At 34.2% G+C, this 14,438-nt stretch overlaps 1 protein-coding gene across 5 annotated transcripts in view; it reads left to right on the top strand.

The window, feature by feature from the left end:
- LOC106879393 (protocadherin gamma-A4) overlaps positions 1-6,617 on the top strand; it is a 318,370-nt gene extending 311,753 nt beyond the window's left edge. For all 5 annotated transcript variants that reach the window (XM_089362739.1, XM_089362738.1, XM_089362740.1 and 2 more), the window contains one exon: positions 6,226-6,617. Coding sequence is in view for 1 of the 5 variants with exons in the window: in XM_089362740.1 (XP_089218866.1) it covers positions 6,226-6,237 (12 nt within the window). In the remaining 4 variants the exon portion in view is untranslated. The remainder of the gene's footprint in view (positions 1-6,225) is intronic.
- The last annotated feature ends 7,821 nt before the right edge of the window (positions 6,618-14,438 follow it).

The following is a 14,438-nucleotide window of genomic DNA, read 5'->3' as shown; positions in this document are numbered from 1 at the left end:
CTCTCTACTGAATCAAATTACAAGGTTTTGGTTGGTCCTAGGCCATAGGAGAAGAGATTTATCCAAGGTACCATGCAGTGGGATTGAACCCATCACCATTGTGGTCTGGAATCAAAATTTTTAACACACAGCCACACCCGCACCAAGTCACACCTATGCCTAACTACACCTGCATCTAAAGTGAAAATGAGATCTAGTTAGCTTGTTGATGCTACTTACATTACATATATTAACAATTATTTAACTAATTAATATTTAAATAGCTAAGATTAATTAGTGTTAATACAATTATAATATTCCAGGTTATTATTAGAGATGAAATGTTTTTTTAGTATTTACATCAACATAAAGCAGCAAGCTGGTATGCCAAGCAAAATGCTTAGTGATATTTCATCTGTCTTTAAGTTCTGAGTTCAAATTGCACTGAGGTCCACTTTACCTTTTATCCTTTCATGGTCAATAAAAATAAGGACGAGTTGAGCATTGCGGTCGATGTAATTCATTTACCCACGCATCCCCTGAAGCTGCTGGCCTTGAGCCAAAATATGTTATAGTTTAGAACAGGGCTGGCCAGCCTGAGGCCCATGGGCTGCATGCGACTCACAGACTTTTATCTTGCAGTTCGCTTGATACTTTCTTGAAATGGGTTTATTTAAACAAACATTTTAAAAATTTTATCAAATATTAAAGATTGTAATGAAAAGTAAAACAGAAAGATACTACTGTTTTTGCAACGATAATATTTCATGTTAAATCAATGATCAATCATTCATTATTGTAATAATAGCATGAGAAAGCAAAATGCTTTCATTTCTGTCAGTATACAAGCATCCCTCAAAATCTTTCAGTGATTAAAGTGGCACCCAATGTAATTCTAGTTGGTCAGGCCTGGTCTAGAAGATGTACATGGTAAAAGATTAGATTTGAATTATGAAACTTTATGCCTGAGAACAGCTAATATTTCATGTACAGGTGATGTTAATATTTCCATGATAAGAATAAGAGTCCCTATTGATCAAGTAGCCCAATGCTAATCTATGCATTTTGAAGCTTTCTGTTAATAAGTATGTATTATAGATCTCCAGAGCATTGCATTGCCAGGTGTCCAATAACACTGTTAAGATAATATTGGACAGAACTGTTATAGTATTTATTTCTATTGGGACTACATTTGTCATTCATACTCCTGTGATTTACAAATAAGTGGATGGATAGTTCTCCAGCATTTGATGAAGTTTTAGTTTGTTTGTTCATTTGAATTACCTGCTCTTGAATTAACACCCATGTAGCTGAGCATTTAACAGTTATTTACATTCTTAATGAAATTCTCAGATAGAATCAGCATAACAAAGTGTATGATAAAGTTGTACCTTTGAATTACAGTTACAATCCATCTTCTATGCAGTTTTCATCAACCCATTTTCACTCACAAAATGTGAATCAACTTAACCCTTTTGTTACCACATCTCTTTGAAAAATTTCTTAAAATAACTAAGGCATTAATAAGATGATGTCTTGAGTGAATTTAACATAAGATTTTGACCTTAAAACAGGGTATCTGTATTATAAAATCAAGAGTTGTTTCAGGCAGTTTGGTATCAAAAGGGTTAAAGTTATAGAAAATAATATTTGCTGCAAGATTCCATGTGGTAGGAATGATTCCAAGATCTTGCAGTTGTGAAGCAAATTTCTCAAATATTTTATCATACTGCACCTAAAATAAATAAGTGCAAATGATATAGATTAAATTTACTCATTCCTGTTTGAAAATTCGAATAGCGTCCTGTCAAAAGAAATCATCATTAGAAATAGAACTTTGTTATGGTGAAAGCCGATGTTTATTACTTATTTGTTCTCACATGCTATCAGGGGTTTATAGTGAGGCAAGATTTTATGGCTGGATGCCCTTCTTGTCTCCAATCCCTTATATGTTTTTCAAGAGCAACCAATTATAATGTTGACCTGGAATGTCAACATTGCCATTGCTCGGACAGTGGCAGCTTGAAATATCAATATCCATGTGCATTAGATTTGGTATTAGATTCTATTTTACATGAATTTTCATGAAATTTAAGAAACACACTGCAACTCTTATGACAGGATTTTAATCTAAAGAATTTGTGCGACTAACAACAATACCATTCTTTTATATTTTGTCTTGATTATGTAGTCTGAAAAATATGTGAAATCCATAGCTGTGAACTTAATATTACATCATGTCTGAAAGGCATGATACTTTATTTTATAAATTGCAGTTTTATTTAGCTAAAGGGAATAGATGTTATCAGATCTTTTGGGAATAAGGTCTGTGATAAATTGATCTCCTATCCTAGTGTTGATTTCTATGGTGCATTTTGCTGCTACTGAGTTTCAAAGCTGTAGAATCTGTTTCCTAGAATTCTGTGATTTGTAGAAGCATTTGTCATATCTGATTCTTTTTCTGTCTTTTCTTCATTCTCCATCCTCCTTCCACTCCCTTTATATCTCTCTCTCTCTCTCTTCCTCTGTCACCCTCTTTATTTCTCCAACTTCATTTGTCTCTGCCTGTTTGTCTCTCTCTCTCTCTCTCTCTCTAGTTACATCTCTAGCTCTTTATCTCTAACCCAAACATGCATGCACATTGATTTTTATGTGTATATATAACACATGCAGTAACACAAACATGCACATGTAAAAAAAAAGTATATATATATACATGTGAATGAAACCTTGGGCTGCAACATTTAGCCAGCAGACATGAAGGCAAAGAACACATACACACAAACATGGACACGTGCACATACACATGCATTGACACATGCGTATAAACATTCACATAAACACATGCATCCATAAGAACACATTCACATATGCACACACACATGCACATACAGATATAAACAAATGCACATACATACACAATAACGCACTGGTGTTACAACTACTTTTTTCCTTGATAGAGTGAATCAGATATTTCTGAAAAATCGGGATAATTGCAGGAATTGTTGGAACACATGTTTTTGCAAATTGAGGCTATTCATCACACCAAACTGTTAAAGACGATGTTGGAGTGATGCCTATTTTGGTCTGAGTTGACAGGAAAATAATATAACAAATCTTAAATAGGAACATGATGCCACACCTGTAACAAGGGTTTGAATACATGGCATTTAGGTCACCATTCAAGCATCTGGAGTTGCTTGAGATCGTTGCTACTTCATACATGCAATGTTTTTGTGCTATTTTCGATGAAAAGTTGTTTTTACATAATGAGGCTTGATTACGTTTAAAGAAACTTCTTTAGGGAACTAACATAATTTATATCCTTGATATTTGGCAATAGTAACTGCATAGTTCAATATGAGCCAAAAATGGAGCCTCTATATGGTCACTCACACTGCTAGAAATAGTAGCTGAATCTTCCTTAAACTTCTTCCTAAGGAAAGAACACATTAGATAATGTTATCATTTGATATCTCAAAATAAAAATTGGATTGCCAAAGCTGAAATATTTTTGATCATAGAGGACATGCCCTAACACCTTGCTACCATTGTCTTCATCTCTTTGGATAGGCTTATATCACCTTAACAGAATGATAGATATTTTTGTCCTTCTATTCTACTTCAGCCTCTCAATATTTGGCATAAAATCACATCTCTCTACTACAGTTTAATTAAAGGGTCTTTTACATTGCATTGCAAGTTACTTGGCAACCTCACTGGGATCAGTGCCATGAAAAAAAAGTACCCAGTATACTTTATAAAGTGGTTGATGTTAGGAAAGGCACCCAGCCATAGAAACCAGGCAAGTGCAGACCTATGGACCTTGATATAGATCTTGTTAAACCCTTCAACACAAGCCCATATCGATGACAGACGTTAAGTGATGTTGCTGCTGCTCATGATGATGATGATGATGATGATTGTGGTGGTGGTGGTGTTGGTGGTGATTATGACAATACATTGACTAAAACTACCAACATAATAACAATGTCCAATTGCAATAGAGATAACGATGTAATAATTTTATGTTTTCACATTGCGAACTATTTGTAATAGGGTAAAACAGGGTTGAATAGATCTCAGTTTACTAATAATACTTCTATTCCCCTGCCAGGGAGAGAGTGAGAGAGAGAAAGGCAGTGAGGAAGAGGAAAAAAATCATATCTTGCAGGATTTGAAATCAAAAGGAAGAGGAATGAAATTGAATATTTCCTTCCTATATATCACTGGTTCCTAACCAGGATCCATATGACCCCTGGGGATCCATAAAATAGTAAATTAGGGATCCAGATTAATGTTTTAAGGGTCCATGAAAAGTTTTGCTTTAGGTGTACTTATTGTGAGAAACAGTGAGGTTTCTTCTAACATTTAGTAAAGATCAACTTACGCAAGTAAATGTGTGGAAGACAAAGTAGGAATTTTAAAAGAAACGTCTATGAAACTAGTTTTTAAACATTGAATAGTTATGGGGGGGGGTCTATAAAAATGAAATAGTAATCAAAGGGGTCTGTAAGCAAAAAATGGTTGAGAATCATGGTTGTTCTACATCAGTGTTTCTCAACCTTTTTACACTTGTGTAACCCTTAAAATAAATTACATGTCTCAAGGAACTCCTGCACAAAATAAATTATATACCATATCTTTCTCATATTTTTTCATCATAGTTCATGTGGTAAATATCATATATATATATATAGCATCATCATCGTTTAACGTCCGCTTTCCATGCTAGCATGGGTTGGACGATTTGATTGAGGACTAGTGAAACCAGATGGCTACACCAGGCTCCAATCTGATATATATATATATATATATATATATATATAGGATGTCCATAAATTACAGACATCACTAAATATATCCCCAATGGTTGTTATATATTTTTGATAACATAATAGGTTAGCTAGGATGGTGTCTATATTACAATATTACAATAACTAATAATATGTTATGCATGTATAGTAATATTACAATCATAAAATTAGCATTAGCTTATCTCACTCTTTTTCACAGAACCCTAGGATTCTGGGAAACCCCGGTTGAGAAGCGCTGTTTTACGTAATCATGTCATATTCATACAATCAAATAAATATATGTGTGGGAGTGTAAAGAAAATGTGGAAGAGGTAGCCCTAGGAAGATGAGGAATGAAGTGGTGATGACTGACCTCAAAATGTTGAACCTCTCCGAGGCCCATCTATTTTCTTCACTCCTTGCTACACTGAACTGATATCCACTGTATCCAACTCATTCCCTTTTTCCAATGATCTGTGACACTATTTTCACTCAGTGCATTTCCTATTCTTCCTCATATTCATGTTGTACCTTCTTCCTCTCTCTCTCTCACTTTCCAGGTGTGCAAACCATGTATTCACCTCTTCAACAAGATACCTGTCCCTTCATTATAGTTTTTTTTATTTCTCCAGTCTATACCCCACTCAGTTGAGGGGATCTTTTCTTGCAGATACTTGGCAACCACATCAGTGCTGGTGCCATGTAAGAAGGACCCAATACACTCTGTTAATTGGTAGGTGTTAGGAAGGGCATCCAACTGTAGAAACCATGCTAAAGCAAACGTAGATCCTGGTAGAGTCCTCTGGCTTGCCTATTCTTGCCAAACCATTCAAACCAGCATGGAAAAAGGGATGTTAAATGATGATGGTGATGCTAATGTTGATACAGCTGCTGCTGCTGATGATGATGATGATGACGTTGACAATGATGATGATGATGATGATGATGATGATGCTGTTTAACTGCCTTTTCTGCTAATGGTAAGGTAAAAACAACTGCTGTGCTAATGATGCCAATTATAGCAGGAAAACATGTGTCCATGGCTGTACTCTTATCTTCAGGCAATTGCACTGTGTTTTCCTGAATGGCATGACAGTTTTGGAAAATTCTTGAAGTTTGAGATTATCTCACCTTATTTTCTAGAATTTGTGTAGATTGTTATCTAGCAATTGATCTATCTTCTTTGGAAGCCAAAATAATGTTAGTGAATAAAGAATTTAGCTTGTATGCTATTTAATATCTTCTTATTCATCTTTCTATCTCAGATCCATGCCACTGACCACCATGTGTTATTTCTTTTATCTCATTTTCATTTCATATATTTATAATTTTAAATATGTGTATGTTTGTATGCATTTATGTGTATGTATAAGTGCATGTGTATGTATGAATAGTCACTGTTTACAGAATTGCTAAATAACTAAAATTTCATATATACTCTCTTTTCTAGTGCTCAACTTAATCAGCAGAAAAGAATCTCTTGAGTTTTGATGAAAGTAAAAGAGGAAATGCTATCAGATTCTTACCAGAAATCACTGAAGGGAGTTTACTAATTTGCATAATGCAACAATCAGCACTGAACATTTATCAAGACATGTTTCTTGAGTTAAAATAAATATCAAAACTTTTTTCTATGATATCGAACACTTTGTTGAAATCATTGGAGTAACACCTTCAGAAAACAAAAAACAAAGACTGAAAATAAAAAGAAAAAAACACAAAACAAATGAATTAAATACAATACAAATAAAAAAAAAACAATCTTTTTTCACAAGTAAAAGGAAAAAAAAAAAGCATTAACAAAAAAGGATATTTAAAAATCCAAATATTAAAATTTAAAAAGAGAAGGAAACAAAACCCCCCAAAAAATAATTCCATACCCTTTTAAAATGCAAAGAATCGGCTACAGAAATCTTTGTATTTTAATCTCTGCACACGTCAAGGTGTATTCCACTTCATTAACTACACCTGTTCCACTGATAAACTGTGATACACAAATGAATTTGAGACCAAGATGGCACCAGCAAAGACATGACACTAAATGCAATAGCAAAAATTCTTACACAAGAATTCAATGAAAGGAAAAGCTGTTTCACTAATTACTGAGCAGCAGATGGAATGTTTCATTTTGTTTTTTGGTGCAGTAATCAAATATGTAAAAACATATCCATTATATATATATATATGTGTATGCATATATATATATATATATATATATATATATATATATATATATATATATATATATATGCATCACACAATATATATATTATACACACACATATATTATACATATATATATATATATATGCATGTACGTATGTGTGTGTATATATACATATATATATATACACATATAAACAAGCATACATGCATTCATAAACTGATGTTTATTTGTACAAATGTTTATAAATATGTATATATGTATAAAGAAGACTATTAATGTCCATGTAAAATAAATTTGTACAAACAACTTTATGTAAGAAAACAAAAGAAAGAAAAAGAAACAACAATAAAAACAACTAAAACCTAAACAGAAACAGACACAGACAAGTCTTGGTTTACCCCCTACATAAACCCCACGTTCCACCCTCATACCCCCTTATTATGAAATTAATTATTACTAAGTTCAATATGAAGCAGGGGAGTTTATCTTTTTCATTGTAACATACTGCAAGCATCAGTTCCATTGTTGTCTCTAAAGGGACATTCATAAATAAATGTAAGAGAAGATTTAAAAAAAAAAAGACAATGATAAGAACATTTACAAAACGATGGAAACACTTGTGAATTCAATTCAACTTTTGCATCTTTCATGAAATTCATTTGTTTATTTTATATATTTTTGTTGTTTTTTTTTTTGACAGATAATATTGTGTACTGGGATACAATTCACATTTTAGTTGTCCCTTAATAAAAAAAAAATAGAAAAATAAAAAATATTGGTTTAAATGAATTTAATCTGTGGATTCTGTAAAGTATTTTCATTGTGCTCAGTCTTTTCCAGTTTTCTTTTTCTTTTTTTTTGTTTACTTTATTTCTTTTCTCAATTTATCTAATGCCAAAATGGCTCATCAAAAGGAATAACATTCCCCTTATGTTTTATCCAGTGTAAATTTAATAAAATAAAGAATTTATTTACTTTTTATATAAGAATCAATCAAAAGTTTAAATTTTGTCTTTATTTGGTGCAATCCAATGAGAATAATTTGTAAATTTTCCTGAATCATTCAATGGATACACTAGCAATTATATAATACAGTTAATTTTAAAATCTGTGCCCCAAAATGAGTGGGTCATAGAACCCCAACCAAGATTTCTTTTCATGGGGGTATATTTATATTGGTGACTCGACTGGGCATTGAAAACAAAAGGAGTATTCAGTAGTTCATATCCTGATCTTTGTATAATGTATAAGATATTTAACTCTCAAGTTCACTTAGAAGTAGACCTGTGAATTGGTGAGTCATTTTATTGGTTTATTGTTTTGAGTTAAATTCTACCCAGAGGAAAATTCTGTTTGGCAGCCTTTCCCGGAGAAGATTATTTCTCACCATTCTGATGCTATGGAAGTAAGAGATAAGTAGCAAGTCTAGTAAAAAGCATCCAGTCTGTGCTGTAAAGTGATTGGCATTTAGAAGGGCATCCAGCTGTAAAAACCAAGCCAAAACCAGACCTCGCCTGTGCTGGTGCCACATAAAAAGCATTCAGTCCACTCTGCAGGGTGATTGGTGTTAGGAAGAACATCCAGCTGTAAAAACCATGCCAAATCACACACTGAAGTATGGTGGAGGCTTTTTGCCTAGCCAACTCCTGGTAAACCATCTAACACATGCCAGCATGGAAAACAGACGTTAATTGATAATGATGAAGACAAATTTCCATAAATAGAGCACTCAATGAATGAATAGAGAAGAAGCTGGTGGGAAAATATGGTTGACTGAGAGAAATAAGGAATAAAGAAATTATTGTTGTTACTTAACTCCAGATCCTCCTTGAATGAATAGACATGATGAAATGCATTCCAGGTGTAGCAATTCCACCTATTTAAAGCTATATACTTTTTATCTTTTACTTGTTTCAGTCATTTGACAGCAGCCATGCTGGAGCACCACCTTGAAGGGTTTTATTCAAACAAATCATCTCCAGGACATTTTTTTTTAATACTTCGTACTTATATTATCAGGTTCTTTTGTTGAGCCACTAAGTTATGGAGATGTAAACATACCAACATTGGCTGTCAAGTGGTGGTGAGCAACAAACACAGACACAAAGACACACACACACACATATATATATGTATAGATTTATATATATATATATATATCTATATATATATATAGATATCGCAGGTTTCTTACCACACAGCAATGCCTCCACCTATTTATGATTAAATCCTTTAATCTGTTCTTCCATTTTTTAAGATAGTAGTGTGGTTTGAGGGAAATTTGGCTGCTGTTTTTAGGCCAATCAATTATATACAGTAGGCATGGGCTACCTTTTATGAGAAGTCTGTCACATGAGATATGGGTCCTCAACAGGCAAGGCACACTTCTAAGAAATTTTCAAAGTAGTTTTTCATTACACATGCTTTCCAGTGAGTTCTGCAGGTTGCAATCTGCCCAAGACTGGGATACAAACATCATCATAGGCTCATTGCTGTTTTGCCGAATAAGTGCAACATCCTTGTGATACAGATTTGGTTGATTGATTATTTGAATGTAAACCCTAACACTCATGCATTTAAGAGAAATTTTAAAAAGTCATTAAAGCTCATTAATCACTCAGCTCTTCATACAAAAGGGAAATCCTAATTTGATAAGACAAAGAGTATAACATTAATCAGTTCTTTATTTATTTGGTTTTGTATTATAGTAGGTGAACTATAGCATCATTAGGTATAGGTTTCCATTGAGCTTAATTGTTGGTTCACAACATTTCTGATGGTACGAGGAATGAGGAAGTAACTGCAGTTTGATCCAGAACAAATATAACAAAGAACTTTGAGCTTACATGTACTTTTATGTTTTATTTCACCAGTGTTTATTTACTTCATTAATACATATCGGTGAAAGATACAAAAAAATATTGCACATGTATGTATGTATGTATGCATGTATGCATGCATGCATGTATATATGTATGCAATATGTGGCTGTGTGGTAAGAAGTTTGTTTCTAAACCACCGTTTTGGGTTCAGTCCCACTGTGTGACACATTGAGCAAGTGAGTGGATTTGGTAATGAATGCTGGGTAATGACCAAAAGAGTACTCTCTCTCTCTCTCTCTCTCTCTCTCTTTTACTTGTTTCAGTCATTTGACTGCAGCCATGCTGGAGCACCACCTTTAGTCGAGAAAATCGACCCCAGGACTTATTCTTTGTAAACCTAGTATTTATTCTATCAGTCTCTTTTTGCCGAACCGCTAAGTTACAGGGACGTAAACACACCAGCATTGGTTGTCAAGCGATAGTGGGGGGACAAACACTGACACACAAACACATACACACATATATATATATATATATATATATATATATATATATATATATATACGACGGGCTTTTTTCAGTTTCCGTCTACCAAATCCACTCAAAAGGCTTTGGTCGGCCCGAGGCTATAGTAGATGACACTTGCCCAAGGTGCCATGCAGTGGGACTGAACCCGGAACCATGTGGTTGGTAAGCAAGCTACTTACCACACAGCCATTCCTGTGCCTATACAATCAGGAATATAAGCAACTTAGACGATGTTTCTCTGAAAAGTTTCTAGTGTAATATTACTTGACAAGGTGCATCATTCAGAGATCAGGGAGCCTCGTCTCATTGGGATAAGCTATTACTTTCCATTAAGAGGTCACATTTCTGGTACTACCAACACGTGATCAGAATGTCATTAGAAAGGATCTTAAGATGGATTCTTCAATCCGAGTCAACTGATAGGTAACCAAGGGATGGACCAAAAACAAGATGGGTGGATAATATTCATCACCTCAGTTGGTCATGTTTGGGAATCCAGCAGGAAAATGCATGAAATGATGGTTGCTTCTGCTAGGACTTTTTGAAGGAGCTACCTGATGATTCTACTTCTACAACCTACCTAGGGAGGATGGACAGGGAAAATGAAAGGGTGGAATTCTTAATTCTTATATTAGATCCCAAATTAACATGTAGAAACTAGACTTATAATGATTTTTGAAGTAAAAATTAGTTGATGTATTTGCTTTTTAAATTTTTAATTGATTTTCTTAAAGTTTGAGAAATCAGAAAAATTTGATTTCTTAAAATAAGTGACTCAAAAAAACCCAAAAAAGACCAAATGAGAATTAAAAAATAAAATAAATCAATTCTTAGTTAAAATATCTGCAAAATCTTAATAAGTGGCAGCAAACTATGTGATATGTCTGTGAGATGATGAATAGGCAAATTATTTTAAGTATCAATGTTTCTATAATTACTTTAAATATTGATGTCTGACTTGATAAAATGCCAGCCTCCTGGCTGAAGAGTCTGCAGAATGTATCTCATCACTCTTTCTTGGCAAAGACTTTATTCTCATGTGTTCAATCTACCATGTTCTAAATAGGTACTGTAGAGAAATATATATATATATATATGTTACCACTCTAAATGATAATGGCAAGATTTTGATAACCCAGGAGAATTGAGTTCAAATTGTATAGAAATCAAAAACATATAGGTGCAGGTATGGCATAGTATCTCTAGGAGTACACCGTCTACTGTAACTTTTCTTTTTAAATATGTGAGTAGCATGCTGGCAATCATATCTCTCTCAAATTGAGAGAAAGCTGATTGCTATTTATTGTAGATATAGCACATGATGAGGGTTCCAGTGGATCCAATTGATAGAACAGCCTGCTCGTAAAATTAACATGCAAGTGGCCAAGCACTCCACAAATACATGCTCCCTTTGCATGGTACTCTGGGAGATTCAGTGTGACACAGAATATGACAAGGCCTGCCCTTTGAAATACAGGTATCTCTCATCTTTGCCAGCTGAGTGGACTGTAGCAACATGAAATAAAGTGTCTTGCTCTAGGAGACAACACATTGCTGGGAATTGAACTCATGACCTTACGATTGGGAGCTGAATATCCTAATCATTAAGCTATGTGCCTTCACAATAAAAGCACTAACTTTGGCTCAAATAATGAAATATTCACTGATGGTAGATCAGAAAAATGAAATTAAAAAATTAATTAAATATTATCTGTTGAAAGTGTAATGTAAATTCTCATAGAAGGCAGAGCACATGTGGGCTGAGATGGCTGGGGACTAATGAGATTTCAGCATAATGTATACAGAAATAACAGTTATATTGGTAATGATTATGTGGTGTGATGGAAATGAATGATAGAGTACTGGGTAAGAATAATAAGACTTGCTGACACTTGAAGGTGCCATGTGGTAGAAAAAAATCAAAAACGCTCTTGAATGAAGTGGGAAGACCTGATTTTGGGATGTTAGGTTTCACAAATAAAATACTATTGCTTGATAAAGAATAATGCTTGTACGCTTTTTTGGAAAAAAGTTTCTAATATATACAAGCATTATCGACAAATATATATATGGCGGCCTCTGATCGACACGTGTTTTTCTAAGCTCCTAGAAAATCGCCAAGAAACTCCTAAAAAGCTGCGAATTCTATTATAAAGAAAACCCAAGAAAGTCTTAAATGTCTTCCTGAATGACAAAGAATACACTTGAAGAAATAAAAAAGTGAAATATAGTAAGGAGGAAGAATCTTTCTTTTGCGAATGTATGAATTATAAACGTTGCAAATAACAATACGTGGATTTTACGAAATTTCTAAAATAACTGCGATTTTCGATCAAAAAAAAAAATATATATATATCTGTCTGACTAACTTTTGAGTGAAAACGTAACAAGACAAATTTACAGAAAAACCGTCTGGAATATATATATATAGAAGGGAAAAACAGAAGAAGTAAAAGCCCTTACGAACATAGAAAAGGTAAACAATGTCTCCTATTTAGCAGCACATGGTATCACCATAACTTGAAAAGAAGTTTAAAATCTTCCACTGCCTTGGAAATACCCATCTCTCATTGGAAAAACTAGATAAGTATCTTTGTGTTCTTTTTTTTCTGTCGTTTATTGAAAGCTTATTATTATTAGGGAAAATAGAAGGTTAAATGTACGTAAGGTGTTTTCTGTTTTGCTTTTGACTTACGAGATTATTGTAGAGAGGTTTAACTTTCATTATTCCTGATTTAAGAGAATTTCTTTAGTTACATATATATAATTGTTTGTTCTTTTATTTATTTTTCCTTATCCAAGTCGAATCCTTTTCAAGAGTTTGCATAACTTCTCTCTCTCGCTCTCTTCTCCATCATACCGTTTTTTCCCTCCTTTCTCTATTGCTTCTCTCTAAATACGTAGATACACTCTCTCTCTATCTCTTTGCTTCATTCCATCATCCCATAATTCTTCTCTCAGACCTTTAATCTCTCTTCCACTGTTCTTTCTTCTCTCTCTCTCTCTATTTCATCACTATAAATACATAGACACACACTCTCTTTCTCTTTACTTTTCTCCTGACACAATCTTTCTCTCTCTTCTCTATTTCTTCTCTTCACTTCTCTTCACTTCTCTCTAACACACAGTCTTTCTTCTCTCAGACCCTCAACCTTTATCATAAATACATACCCCCTCTCTCTGTGTCCTTTCACTTCTCTCCATCACACCTCTTCCTCTGTCTTTTCACTTCTCTCTGTCACGTCTTTCTTCTCTCAGCCTCTCAAATAGACACGAACATTCTCTCTCTCTCTCTCTCTCTCTCTTCCTCTCTTCTCTCAGCCACTCAATCTCTCTAAATATAGACACTTTCTTTCTCTATTTCTTCACTACCCTCCATCACACTGTTAAAATTTTAAAATAATAATAATAAATAAATAAATAGATAGATAGATAAATTAATAAATTAACCACAAAAATGTCCAGAACCTGGAGAAGCGTGGAATTGGCATTGTTTTTGAGAGCCTGGCGCTGTGCTGAAGGAGAAAACCCAAATAATATAATCACTGCTGCGCTGAAGAGCAATGGTTACACGAGAACATTAGCACAGATAGAATGAAAGAAGCAGGAGTTTACACGTTCCTATGCTCTCATAAGACCCCATATCAGCACTCTTGATGCCATCTTTGATAATAAACACAGCAAAGATGACAAGGATGGGGGTACGGATGCAGATGAAAGATGTTACCCCCACTTGGTAACTTGCCCGGAAAGTAAACCCGAGTGAAAGTGCCCCCACCACCATTAAAATGAAAAACCATGGAGGTGAAAGGGCCAAGAAAGAAGAATTAAAAGCAGGAAAAACTAAAACTAAAACTAAAACAAAAGATGAAACACCCAAAGAAAGAAGCAAACCTGACTATCCATATAACAAAAAGGATAGAAAGAGACAGCACACACGAATATGCAAATTCTATTTGAAGGGTGTCTGCTGGCATGGAGAGGAAGGTGCAGGCTGCCGTTTTGCACACCAAGGACCCTGCCACATAAACATGAAACAGGGCAGAAACCACCTGCCAACAGTAGCAGCAGTGGGTACGATGGTGCTGGCATTGGTGAGGGTGATCTTCCTCTTCTTCTTATGACTTTCACCTTAGGTTGGGCATG

Source organism: Octopus bimaculoides, chromosome 14 (genome assembly GCF_046866305.1).
Source record: "Octopus bimaculoides isolate indiv1 chromosome 14, ASM4686630v1, whole genome shotgun sequence".
NCBI classification, from domain to species: Eukaryota; Metazoa; Mollusca; class Cephalopoda; order Octopoda; family Octopodidae; genus Octopus; species Octopus bimaculoides.
Note: the sequence above shows the minus strand (reverse complement) of the source record. Positions and strands in the feature narration are given on the sequence as shown.